The sequence below is a fragment of the Papaver somniferum genome, chromosome 11 (genome assembly GCF_003573695.1).
Source record: "Papaver somniferum cultivar HN1 chromosome 11, ASM357369v1, whole genome shotgun sequence".
NCBI classification, from domain to species: Eukaryota; Viridiplantae; Streptophyta; class Magnoliopsida; order Ranunculales; family Papaveraceae; genus Papaver; species Papaver somniferum.
The window spans coordinates 76,646,407-76,658,868 of NC_039368.1; the positions used below are offsets into that span (position 1 = coordinate 76,646,407).

General features: G+C 38.2%; 3 protein-coding genes across 3 annotated transcripts; 1 reads left to right on the plus strand and 2 right to left on the minus strand.

Annotated features, from left to right (window-relative positions):
* Window positions 1-2,281: 2,281 nt before the first annotated feature.
* Window positions 2,282-5,003, minus strand: LOC113321103 (serine/threonine-protein kinase-like protein CCR1). Its single transcript, XM_026568984.1, has one exon. The coding sequence runs from the start codon at window positions 4,848-4,850 to the stop codon at window positions 2,550-2,552; it is 2,301 nt and encodes a 766-aa protein (XP_026424769.1). The 5' UTR covers window positions 4,851-5,003; the 3' UTR covers window positions 2,282-2,549.
* A 2,294-nt stretch (window positions 5,004-7,297) lies between these two features.
* Window positions 7,298-10,134, plus strand: LOC113321313 (serotransferrin-like). Its single transcript, XM_026569210.1, has 7 exons — window positions 7,298-7,727; window positions 7,842-8,118; window positions 8,224-8,808; window positions 8,894-8,950; window positions 9,290-9,439; window positions 9,572-9,699; window positions 9,829-10,134. Exons 1-7 carry the CDS (start codon window positions 7,661-7,663, stop codon window positions 9,912-9,914), a joined length of 1,350 nt encoding a protein of 449 aa, XP_026424995.1. The 5' UTR covers window positions 7,298-7,660; the 3' UTR covers window positions 9,915-10,134.
* Window positions 9,929-11,232, minus strand: LOC113321314 (chlorophyll a-b binding protein 6, chloroplastic-like). The gene is made up of 4 exons (XM_026569211.1): window positions 10,934-11,232; window positions 10,735-10,837; window positions 10,355-10,643; window positions 9,929-10,273 (listed from the first exon to the last, which is right to left on the minus strand). Exons 1-4 carry the CDS (start codon window positions 11,125-11,127, stop codon window positions 10,128-10,130), a joined length of 732 nt encoding a protein of 243 aa, XP_026424996.1. The 5' UTR covers window positions 11,128-11,232; the 3' UTR covers window positions 9,929-10,127.
* Window positions 11,233-12,462: the final 1,230 nt, after the last annotated feature.

The window sequence follows — 12,462 nt, forward strand, 5'->3', positions numbered from 1 at the left end:
GGAATCAAAGTAATTCGTAAACATGGAAAGTTGCTCACTTTCTTTGAATGCAAGTAATATTTTTAAGATGAAGATGATTTATCTCTATAGAAGCTTGCGAGATAAATCGTACAGACATGAGAAACTTGTTTTTACGGTAAATTAAGATGAAGATGATTTTCTTATCGCTTTATTTTTACCATTGTACTAGTGAGGTATTAGTCATTCTTTCCAGTTTATATTACCATTGTACCAGCGAGGTATTAGTCATTCTTTCCGATTTATATCCTAAATTTTGATCATTTGAATACAAAACATCACGTTTTTTTTCTTTTCTTTTCTTCTTTTTGAAGCAAAAATATCACGGTGGTACTGAAGTACTAGGGGAGTTTGCAAAATAATATCAAGATTATAGATCGAAACCATTCTCAGTTTTTTTGGCCGTGGGAATTTTGACTTACAAAACATACCGTACGCTAGAGAATATTGATAGCAGATTCGAAAATGATCCATCGTGCACTACATTTCCACATAATTTTCTGATAAGCATTCAGGTCGATAAGTGGTTAACAAATCCCCTTCAACAAGCTGGATTTGCATGAATTACACACTATCTTAATCACATCAATTAAATCATAGTCCAAAGCCACCAGATAGTGGGTGTCACTGGGTTTCATACATCACATGGACTTAAATTCTTAAAGACTCTTATAAGAAGATAGTCGTAGAAAGTGGTGGTGGGATCACCACCGAGTCAACGTCTCATATCTGTAAATCACTAGTTTATAGAAACCCAAAATGCATCAATCCGCATCATATGGTATCGACATAATGGTCGGCATTTTTATGCCCAAGTATTATTGCGTTAAACAAATACCAAGTAGTTGTAGTTGAGATATTCCTAGAAGGTACAGTACCTCAACAGTACTTGCAATGAACGGACGTGAAAGTTCAGTTGACTCTTTCGATAATGATTGATATCGATTCGTTTTATACTATGTACACATGGGTAATCTTTCGCAATCGGGACCTTAAATAACGAAATAGAATAGTCATGCCATATTGGTGGCTCAAGTGGTTGGCTAATGGCAACTCATACTGCATAAAGGAGACAACTCGGCTCTACGTACAGGGAGGCTAATGGCGGGATAATTGGGTTGTTTATTCATAACGTCTAATTTTTCAAGGAGAAATTTACTTTCCAAATTGCCTTTAGTGAAGACTAAAATGAGTTTTAACATGGAATTTTGTTTTTCTATGAAGTTGAGTGGTATAGATCGAATGGCCGGTCTCGGTTAACAATACAAAGTTCCCGCGGCAAATTTGGATTGAAGAGCAAATTTCAAGTCACAAGATAAAATTCTTTGGGTCTTAAATTTTTTAGAGTGTGTTTGTTTCTTGCTGATTCGTCTGGATCTGACTCAATATGTTTGTTTTTTGAGTCAGATCTGATTCAGGAAATGCGAGTCAGTGACATGATCCCATGAATCGGGGGTTAGGTCTGCTTAGGTCGCGAATCAGATCTGACTCAAAATAAAAAATAAATGGTTTGACATCTGACTCGTGCCGAATCAGGAACCGAATCCGATCCAGACGCGAGTTAACAGAAAACAAACACACTCTTACTAATGAATTTTGGTTTAACCTTATAGGTTCCAAATGATTATACCGGTCAGTAACTTATGGATTACAAGTACCTGGATGGGTTGTTCATCTTTTGGCATTTTTAAGCCCTGCGGAGCGCACTAGCTATCAGCCTAGCCTAGCGGGTTACAATAACGAGAGCAAAATAGAATGGTCCCCACGAACTCATGTTCCCGGATGCCGTAGCCACTCAGAACTTCAGAATGGCGTCAAACAGAAATACATTTATGAATGACGAGGGCGTGAGTCAGATGATGCTTGAATCTAAACACCACCCTAGTCCCCACCGCATGTTCATTGCATAGTTGCACGTGCTTCGGTTCGGCGCCCACCAGACCAGCCAAAATCCAACATTAATATGGAAACTTCCTCTGCATCCCATCTTCCTAGCGTAAGACCTCCATTATTAAGCCTTTTGTTGACTCAAAATGTCTTACTTCAAAAACCTTATCTCCCAAGCTCGAGTCAGAATTCACTACTCTTAAAATGAGATAAGAAAATTCTGTTGCAGTCTGACTCATCTAGTCAATGGATATTCATTAAGTTAACATGGCGAATAGCTTGAACAGAATAGTCGCAACAACAACAAATTTGGTGGCTTTTGCTTGTTTTATTATTTCAATGAACAGAAGCAAACATTATACAAAAGTGATGATGATGATCTCTCTTTTTGTTTTTCATTCCATTGATTTTTCATGCAGTACAATCGGAATCCTAAAAGAACAAAATGCAAAAAGACTAGCCGTAACAATTGCAAACCTCATTCACTTTTTGTGAAGATTAAGAGAAAAAAAAGAATAATGCAATATACAAAGTAGCTCATAAGAAAATTTACAGTTCAATGTACTTGCTGAATTTCGGTATCTGTCGAAGTTTGTATGCCGTTTTATTATCTTGCTCCTCCCAAAATTAGTATTCCGACTCTACTACAAAGTCAAACCGTTCTTCACTATTTGCTCCAACCACATTACTATCTCAGAGATTACTGGCCGTTCGCCGCGGTCTTCTTTCAATGCAAGTTCTGCAATGTCTGCAAGTTTAAGCAAAGGTTCTACGTTTCTCGGTAGAGCGATGTTTCGGTCAATGATGGCCGCTGCTTTGCCCTTTCTGATCAAGGGTAATGCCCAATCAACAATGTTCGGAGGTGTATAATCGTTGTCGTTAACTTTTCTTCCGCTTAGTATTTCCAACAAAACTATGCCAAAATTGTAGACATCACTTTCCAAATCTCCGTCGAGGTCACGGTTGTTCGGATTTAGTAGTCCAACATCTGCAATTCTTGCAACCCATTCTGAATCCAACAGAATATTTGAAGCCTTTACGTCTCGGTGAACAATCGGAGGAAAACAATCTCTGTGAAGGTACTCTAGCCCTTTAGCTACCTGCATTGCTATTCGCAATCTGAAATTCCAGTTCAAAGGAGAAAGCTCACCGTGAAGGTGATCATGAAGAGTTCCATGGGACATGAACTCATAAACAAGCAGTCTCTCGCCCATCTCTGCGCAATATCCTATTAAGTTGACAATGTTGCAATGCCGAATGTTGCAGAGAATTTCTAGCTCAGCTTCGAATTCCCGACCATTTGTGTGGATGATAGTATTAGCATTAGCCCGTTTTACTGCAACTTGCCGTCCATCAGGAAGAACAGCTTTATAAACAAACCCGTAACTTCCTCTACCGACTTCGTTGAATTCCTTGAATCCATTGGTGGCATCTTTTAGCTCTGACAAACGGAAAATCTGGGTTGCACCAACACTCAGAGCTGCAGAAAGAGTAGGCTGTAGTTCATCATTGGTGTCAGCTTCAACTTCTGGCTTTCTCAAGCATGATTTAAACTGCTTTTTTCTTTGCTCTTCATTTCTAACGGTGACTAACCGCGGAAGAAGACACCAACCAAGCAAGACCAATATGAAACCTGCCACAGAAGACCCAATTATGATACCAAGTTTCTTCACTTGGTGCATTTTCACCCGGTGAGACGACGAAGTAAGTTTACAATCATCCCAACAAGAACTATTTTGACAGAGCGAACACGCCGTGCAAACTCTATCAGCATTCGCACTACAAGGACTAGATGCAAAGAAGCCTTTGCTGCAATTTGAGCCACATGGAGCACAAATATTCAAATTCTTCCGAACACATAAACTCGTCAAATCCTGCACACTTAGAATACTAGCATTGAACGAAAATTTCCCCTGTCCACAGGGATCAGCAGTGCATAACCCCGGACTAGATAACTGCAATGGCGGACTATAACCAGCCGGTAACGGCTCCTCAGAACCCCAACAATCAAGAAGCAAATCATCTTCTCTAACGCCACAAGTAATAAAACCAGACGACGCGATAGCCAGAAATCCCGAACCTTTTGGAACAACAGATGAATCATGAGTACCCCAACAATCAATCCCATGATTGTCTTCCCGAATCCCGCAGAAATGACGAGCACCCGCCGTCAAATCAACAAATCTAGTACCATTCGGAGGATTAACAAAAGTATTATTCCCGCCCCAACATTTCACTTCACCAGTAAGTTCAGAAATGCCGCATACAGAATCTTTACCGGAAGCTAAGTTGACGTAGTTATCAGACTCATCGGAAACTTCAATGGAACCTGATTTAGGTCCCCAACAAACAATCCCACCATGTTCAATACCACCACAAGTGTAACCTTCCCCGGATGCAATTTTCTCAAAAACCAAATTACTAATAGACGGATCGAAATACGATACTAGATCGGATCGTCTTTCGGAATCATTATTAATTTCCCAACAATCAACATTACCGGAATAAATATTTGAAAAATAAGATCCTCTAACAGCACAAACATGATCTTTACCAGCAGCAATATGAGAATAAGCTGAATTGACAAACATTGATGGAACAAGATTAGTACCTGAATCAACTGAATTCCAACAATATGGAGTCGAAGTGTTTGCTAATAATCCACACATGAAACCTTCACCTCCTGTTAATGCTGCAACAGGTGGTATTGCATTAAAATGTCCCAAGACTGATGATGCTAAGGTGCTGTTATTCTTCTCCCAGCAGAATACTTCTTGTTTACCACTTGCATCAATTGCACAGAAGAAGCCATTATCACCAAAAGCTGCTGATATTGGACCCATTGATCCAAATCCAACTACTAATCTTTTTTCAGTCATCGCCACACTGAGAAGAAGAACTAGTACGAGATGAATCAATGAAGAAAACCCATGCTGAAAATCCATTTTTCTTTCTGGGTTTTTGATGTAGATTTCTTCTATTGATTATCACATACTTGTTTCATGGATTTGAAAACCAATAATTTTACAGTGATTTTTGGAGAGTAGTTCTTGAGTTTTTTTTTTGGATTTATATTTAAAAGACCGTTTGGTTATATGTTAACAGTATGAAGTCAAGTTTTTGGATGGTTTTATACATCAACTTACAGCGAAAAGGATGGTCGTGATTGTTGGATATTCTGATCAGACGGTTATATGGAGTTGAGTTGAATTTTTGTGCAGGTTTGGATGATTAGATTGTGGGTCCTACAATGTGCTGAAAACTGATAAGAATGGCGACAAACGCCGATTTGCAATATCTTAGAATATATTTGTTTTTTGTTGGGTCCATGTTTGAGATCTCTCATCCGATCGGTTTTACGGTGGTTAAATGATTAAATCACATAGGAGGAATCTCTGATCAACAAAGAATGCTTCCACATTCGGTGGAAAAATGTTTCCAAGTTTTTCCGTGTAATCATTTCAAAGACGTGGTGTTGAGTTGACTGTGAAAATTATAAGAAATTTTCTTTGTCGTATGCCTTTGGAATGACTGATGATCATTTTCTCGTGCAGAAGTAATTTTTCTTGTTCCAGACCAGATATTCGAACGTCTGATAGTCTGATTTGTTTCCGATTATCACTGACCTTAGTCCGTGAGCAAGATAGTGCAAAAGAAAAAAAGACACAAAAATGTGAAAAGGTCAATGTTTTTTGAGTTTTATAATTAAGATAAGGTGATTGGTTGGTTTAGTGATAAAAGTTTTCACTTTATGTACATTAGTTTAGTGAGAACTCCTAACTAAAAGATAGAGTAGATGACCCACCACTTGCGAGAGGAGTGACTTAGAAAATGGAATCTGTAATACTATAGAGTGGTGGTAGTAGTAGTGGATCTGTGGACGGAAAGAAGAAAAGGTTGTTAACTCAAAAAAGACCATGAGAAATTTATTGTAATGTTATGTAGCATATCTTTTTGGATATGACTTTACATTTAAGATAGAGGAGGCCCTACAAATTGTCGACAAATCTTACATGTCTTGAGCAACTTGATCAAAATCAGAGTACTACTTTGGTACTTAAAGGATAGAGGGCTTGGATTTGAATGTATAGTAATTGACATTCACATCAAGGGGTGTGCGTAGAGTTGTTGTTGTTAGAGAAATTGTGTATACTATCGGACCATATTGTGTTGTTAGACAATAGACATGATAATCCTTTGGCATCCTCCTCCTCTGCCCTGTTGCAAGAGGTAATTAAGATTACGACTTTCTGACAATGAAATTATTAAAACTTTTGTTTCTTACAGTAGTTTGTGTTTGTATGTGCATTATGCATAAATGTTGTTAACGACAGTATCTGTTCGTCTGTTTTGCATAATTTGTTTTGGAAGATTTGGCTAGCTAGGGTAATGGGCATGTATGCTTGGTTTGGGCAATTGGGCAATTTTGGCTGGAGGCAAATCTCGGCAATTTTTTTAAAAAACCATGAAAGCAAGCAAGTGGGATTGATTGTGGTTCTGTCATGTCATATTTACTTCTTTAGGAGAGAAAAAACAACAACCAGGAAAGGATTGGAGAGAGATGAAGATGCATGTTAAAAAACAGAACGCACAGGCTGGAAGGAGAGGGAAGAACGGCTAATGTTGGCAATGGACCCTTATTAACAGAGTGCTTGCTTGCCTTTTGTCTTAGCATTTACTTACACAAAATTTATGTTTAATGTCTCTCTGTCTGCCTTTCAAACTTAAATAAACAAAGTTATGAAATCTTTAGTTAGGTGCAGGGTACTAATTAATTATCATCAGAGGGTTCTCATGCTCAATATCAAATTTAGTGAAATCAACCATAAGCGATGGCTGTTACCGGGCACACAAAGATTAGCATACTCGCTTAATTTTCCTTTTTCAAGATCTTATTCGCTCAGCCAGCCTAGTGATGGCCAAGAAAACGGGTAAAGCGGATAAAAATATCACGGACGGTTGTTAATGTTCAATGAATCAAGGATATAGCATAATTGTCTGCAATCTTATCAGTGCTTACTGATAAGAGTTCGTGCTGAGCATGTCAGCCCAATTGCCCCCACCACATTGCTACGAAGACGCAGTCATTTCTGCTGAGCTGATTCAAAGTTCTGAACATCAATTTTCCTACTTAAATTTGCTTAAAGATAAGCCAGTGATTTCAAATAAAAATGCTAAGTACTACCATTAAGCTTTTGTTGGTGAACAATCATTGAAAACGTTTTCTTTATAGATGAGATCAAATGTAAATTATTTGTTTTTCACCAACCATTCCCTTCCCATTTACTAACAGACACCAAGAATCTTACGAAAACATTATTGCAAAAATTTGCAAATTGGTGAGTAGTGAATCCAAACATTTACACTAGACAGAAAGTATTGTTTGGTAGGTCACAATCAAACATGGGGCGGGTCGACGGGCTCAAATTGTACCACAGACACAGAGAGCTGCAGATCTAGTTAAGATGCAGTCAATGGAAACAAAAGGCACCTCCTTTGGTTATGGTGTTCTTAATTTAATAGTGATTGTAATCTAAAACTAATCATTCTATCAATCAAAGTAATAATGGATTACTTTTTTCAAATTTACGTGGGAGTTCGGCGATGAATGAAAAGAAAAATCAGAACTTTGCTTACATTGTCAGTTTTCTTTATTGATTAAACTTCACTCTAAAGCAATAGTAATCTAAGTTAATAACTATTATCATAACCTTTGGTATTACTATGTTCTTCTTCTCTGGTTTTCACTGCCCAAATGGAGATCACAAGTATATTCTTTCTTTATATTCTTCTTCTTTCATGGGTTTCTCTCACCATTACAGGTATGATCATCGTCTTTAAGCAAAACCCATATCGGATCTGCAAAGTTTAAACAAAACCCAAGTCGGTTTTCTGATTTATTTTATCGAAATCTTGTTGGGATATTTTAATTTCAGGTTATGGACCAGCTCCGGCACCGGAATCTGGTGATAGTATTGGTTTGTCTCCGGATTATGACAAAATGTCGGAACCACCGGCATTGTCTCCGGCGATGGGAATAAGTGGAGCTCCTGCACCGGGTTTGGGAGAGGAAAGTTCCGGTGATTTGTCTTCTCCGCCGCCAGTGAAGTCCGATCCGTGGACGGTGAAGTGGTGTGCTGTGAAAGATGAGTTTGTGGACTGTCAGAACTATTTGAACCTCTTGGGGCAGAAAGAGAATTATACTTGGGAATGGTAAATGTCTCTCAATTTGTACCTTGAATTTTCATTTTTTTTTTTTTGTAGTTTGAATCTTACTTCATTTCATTTGTTGTTGTTGTTGTTGTTTGCAATGTGTAGTGTTAAAAGAGAAACAACTGAAGCATGTTTAGAATCGATAAAAAAAGGTGAAGCGGATTTAATAAACTTAGAAGCAGGATTAGCTTACATTGCATTTCTCAATTACTCAATGAAAGCAATTGCAAATGAAGTGTACTGTAATCATGCTGAAAGTTATGAAGCTGTTGCAATTGTGAACAAAAAATTATGCAAACACGGAGAAGAAGAAATTAGTTTAGTGGATTTCAAAGGGAAAAGGTCTTGTCATGGTGGTTATTCAACAGCTATGGGTTGGAATTATCCTGTTAATCATCTTAAGAATTTGACTAGTTCTCAACAATTGAATGATGAGGAGATTGTAACAGGCTTTTTCTCCAAGGTTTGTGCGCCTTCGGAATTTGAAAGTAAGGGTATTTGTAGTGGGTGTGGTAATGAAAATGGTTCATGTAGTGAGAGCAATTTGTATTCGGGTCATTCAGGTGCCTTTCGCTGCCTTGTTGAGGATATGGGTGATATTGCATTTGTTAAAGGAGATACTGCATTGCTTTTCTCCAAGGAAGGTCCAAATAATCAGACTTGGTCGACTAAGTCCATGAGTGACTTCATGTGGGTGACTATGTGATTACATAGATGTGTGTGTTTCTTTCTTTAGCTATCAACTCAATGCAGTTCCTTCTTTTTTCTGCCGCAGGTATCTTTGTCTCCAGGGGGGCTGCAGGGAGATCAATGGTTATCCTGGCGACTGTTCGTAAGTTTCAATACACTAAATTGAGGAGTTTCAAATTCATGTTCTTTTTATGTGTTGGAATTGGTAATGTGCTAGTTTTATACCAATAAGACACAAATTGAATCCCACTAAATTGTACTGACATTTTGGTCATAGGACACAAATTGTTCAAGTGAGGATGTAGACGGTTATTGGTCTTAAAGTTTTGAAGCAAAAAGAAGTGCATTGTACTGACATTCTAGGCTTCAAGCTATCATTTATTCCCAATTCTGCTCAGCTCACTGCTAAAACTTTAGCATCAATGCCGCAGTTTAGTGGTTTCTTGTTATCTTCCTTACCAGGTTTGTTTGTTTGCATCAGATTTGGAGCAGTTCCTGCGAATGTCATAATGACCAGTAACTCTATATCCAGCAAAAAGATGTCTGCAGTTTTGCAGTCATTGCTTAATGCAACATGGGTTGATGCTCTTTACACTGGGAAAAATGCAGCTGGCCACCTACTTAGTTCCAGGTACCAAGAGTGAATAACTAGGATATTTTGTTCAATTTTATCATTCATTATATGCGAGAAAAACAATCAGTAAACTACAATCTATATGGCCACTGCAAATTTATTTTGTTTAGCAACTCATTGTAAATGCAGTGCTCAAGGATTAATTCTAGTCGAGAAGCTCACAAGATCATACCTTGGAAATTCAGCTTCCATTTCTTCGAGTATACAAGAAATAAATTTGAAAAAGGTTGAACCCTCAGCAAAAGAATCAGTTCCAGGTAACTTCTTTGTTTACTGATGAGCTGTTTAAGAACAGAAACTTTCCATACTATTATAGTGTTGAACATATAGAGACTAATAGGAGTAGTAGTTTGGTTTTCTGATTTATGGCTTCGTTATCTAAACAGGATTGCCTTCTTCACCATCAACACGTATTCAGCATACATGGATTATAGCTACTTTCATAGTCATATTTTCCCAGAGTTTTCTTTAAAATACATGATAGAGTAGTTTAAGTTCTTGTTGCAAGTGTCATTGATATAGAGAAGGTTTCACACAATTTTGTAGTGGAATGAAGAATACAGATAGAAGTTTTTACTGATAAAATTACAAAACAAGATCTGCAATTAAGAGCTCATTATAAATGATTACGTGGGAGTTTTACAGTGGGTTATGGGATAACAAATTTCAAACAATCTAGGCAAATTTAAAGTCCTCTTGGGATCAAAACATCCCCAATGTTGCTGTGCCATGGGTCAGCCAAATGGGCAGCTAAGTTCTCCAAAGGTCCGGTTCCAGGGTATGCGGATTGTTGCACACAGAATCCAACGAAAGCCAACAAAGCGAGACGACCTGAAATAACAGTAGAAGTTAATGTCAATAATCGGATGATAAGTTATGAGTGTTGGTAAAAAATTGGGGTAAGAGATGAACCATTTTTGATCTCCTTGACTTTGTATTCCTGGAACTTTTTAGGGTCTTTGGAGTAACCCAAGGGGTCGAATGCGCCACCAGGGTACTTCTTCTTCTCTGGGTCTTTCTCCATGCTACGTTGGTGCTCGACGAATGCGATTGAGAGGAATTCAATGACTAGGATGGTTGGAAGTGTTCCCCATGGGACTACGTTGCCCAAGTAAGTTGCTTGTCCATCTGGAAGTGCTGCCCATTCTTGAGCCTTCACCCAGTTGCCCAATCCTAATGCCTCTGGCACCAAGATCCCAGGCTGCAAACATAAAAAATCCCCTTAACTAATGCTTCATACAGAACATACAAATAAACCACAATTTCAAGCCAAGTTTAACCATAAAACTTACAACAGCAAGCATTGCCCATCTGCAGTGGATGAGTTCAGATTCCTTGAATCTCTCTAGGTTCTCTGGGACTGCTCCAAGGCCAAGAGGGTCAAATCCAAAGTCACTGCAACACACAAATAAGTATTTAAGCAAAAAATGTTCCAGCTCCATAAAAATTCTTGAAATCAGTTTTATAATTTGGTTATGAATTCTGAATTACCCGGGAGCAGAACCGTCAAGGTAAGATGGGCGAGGTTCACCGGGCATCCATTCGGCGGACATGGTGAATCGTGATGAGCCATTGGAGTAAGCACCGGGGAAAGCGACTGAAGTGGCGAACTTCGATTTAGATGAAGAAAGAACTGATGGGAAAACTGCTGCAACTCCACAGCTCCTCAATGTGTTTGCTGCCATCTTCTTAGAGAGAAATGCAAAAAGAGGAGCTAGAAAAACTTTTTGTTGTTGCTGTTGTAGTTGTTTGGTGGTGATGGTGTTAAGAGTGGTGGTGGTGGTACTACATGTAGTAAGTGAGGGGAGATATAAGAGAATCTCATTGTAGATTCTGATTGGCTAATAAAATATGGTAAGCTTCTTTATCATTAGCCACACGGCAGGCTTCTATTCATCCTTGTGTCCACATAGGCATATCCGAACATTTGTGGTGGTTGTTTGTGGTGAGTTGATTTAGATTTTTCATAGAGGTCAAAAATATCAAGGAGGAGCTCTTTCTCAGCCAGACATTTGGTTGCGCCTTATGTGACCACAGGAAGGGGAGTGTAGAGTGTGATTGAGGTGTACTGGTTTTTGGTGCGAGAAAGAATCATCGGCCATCCGTGATACCACTTGCAAATGCTGAGATTACATAGAAAAAAAGTTCAGTGGGCAAATGCGCCCACTGTGCCTATGATAGATCTGAACCTGAATTTTGCTGAAATTATGGGAAGGATAGTTTTTTCGGTGCATGCTTTATAAATTTGACGAATTTGAGACCCTTTTTTATTAAGGCCTACTGAATTTTGTGCTCGCCTAGACGAGGAGGATAAGGGGTATTTAGAAAAGATGAAACTAATATATTATTCTCAATTGTTAAAATTGCGTTTCTTTCCTTGTTATAACACTTTCTATTTATTTTTGTTCCTGCCAAAACCTGTCAGAAGGAAAAGGTTTTAAAATTACCTACTTATTCAAAAAATTTGAAAGTTTTTGGGTTCACGTGCAATTGGTCATTGGTCGATAAGGCACTTACGCGATGACCAATGTTCTTGATTCATGAAGAACATCAAACAAGAATCGGTAAACGTTTTTCATTTTAATGGTGATTGTTCTTATTCCATGAAGAATATCAACCCATAATCAGCAGGCGTTCTTTATTTTAATAGTCGATTGTTCATGATGTTTTTGATCCATCAACAAAATCAATCAAAAATCGGCATATATTCTTCGTTTTTATGATCAATTGATCACAATCGGCGGATAGAATCCCCTTCAAGTGTCGACAGATAAAAACTCAAAAACTGTAGTTTTCTGCATAAAAATGCGTCTATAATCGGCGGGTAAGATTCCCTACATGTGTCGATCGTAATAAAAACTCAAATTGAAGAGTTTATCTTCAAATATTTTTTTTTGCCTGAACTGCTTGACATAAATACACTTATCATTCTATTGTGAACCTAGGCATTTAATCGATTGTTTTGCTCGTAACTTTTTCGTCCGACGTCAAAATGACTTCATTCATTTTGCGTTGAGCTC

Coding starts and splice junctions, on each gene's coding strand:
- LOC113321314 (XM_026569211.1), bottom strand. CDS start 11,127: ATGGCAGCAAACACATTGAGGAGCTGTGGAGTTGCAGCAGTTTTCCCA. Junction 10,838..10,933: donor CTTGACGGTTCTGCTCCCGG/GTAATTCAGAAT, acceptor TGTGTGTTGCAG/TGACTTTGGATTTGACCCTC. Junction 10,644..10,734: donor GATGGGCAATGCTTGCTGTT/GTAAGTTTTATG, acceptor TTATGTTTGCAG/CCTGGGATCTTGGTGCCAGA.
- LOC113321313 (XM_026569210.1), top strand. CDS start 7,661: ATGGAGATCACAAGTATATTCTTTCTTTATATTCTTCTTCTTTCATGG. Junction 8,951..9,289: donor GGTTATCCTGGCGACTGTTC/GTAAGTTTCAAT, acceptor TGTTTGCATCAG/ATTTGGAGCAGTTCCTGCGA. Junction 9,700..9,828: donor AGCAAAAGAATCAGTTCCAG/GTAACTTCTTTG, acceptor TTATCTAAACAG/GATTGCCTTCTTCACCATCA.
- LOC113321103 (XM_026568984.1), bottom strand. CDS start 4,850: ATGGATTTTCAGCATGGGTTTTCTTCATTGATTCATCTCGTACTAGTT.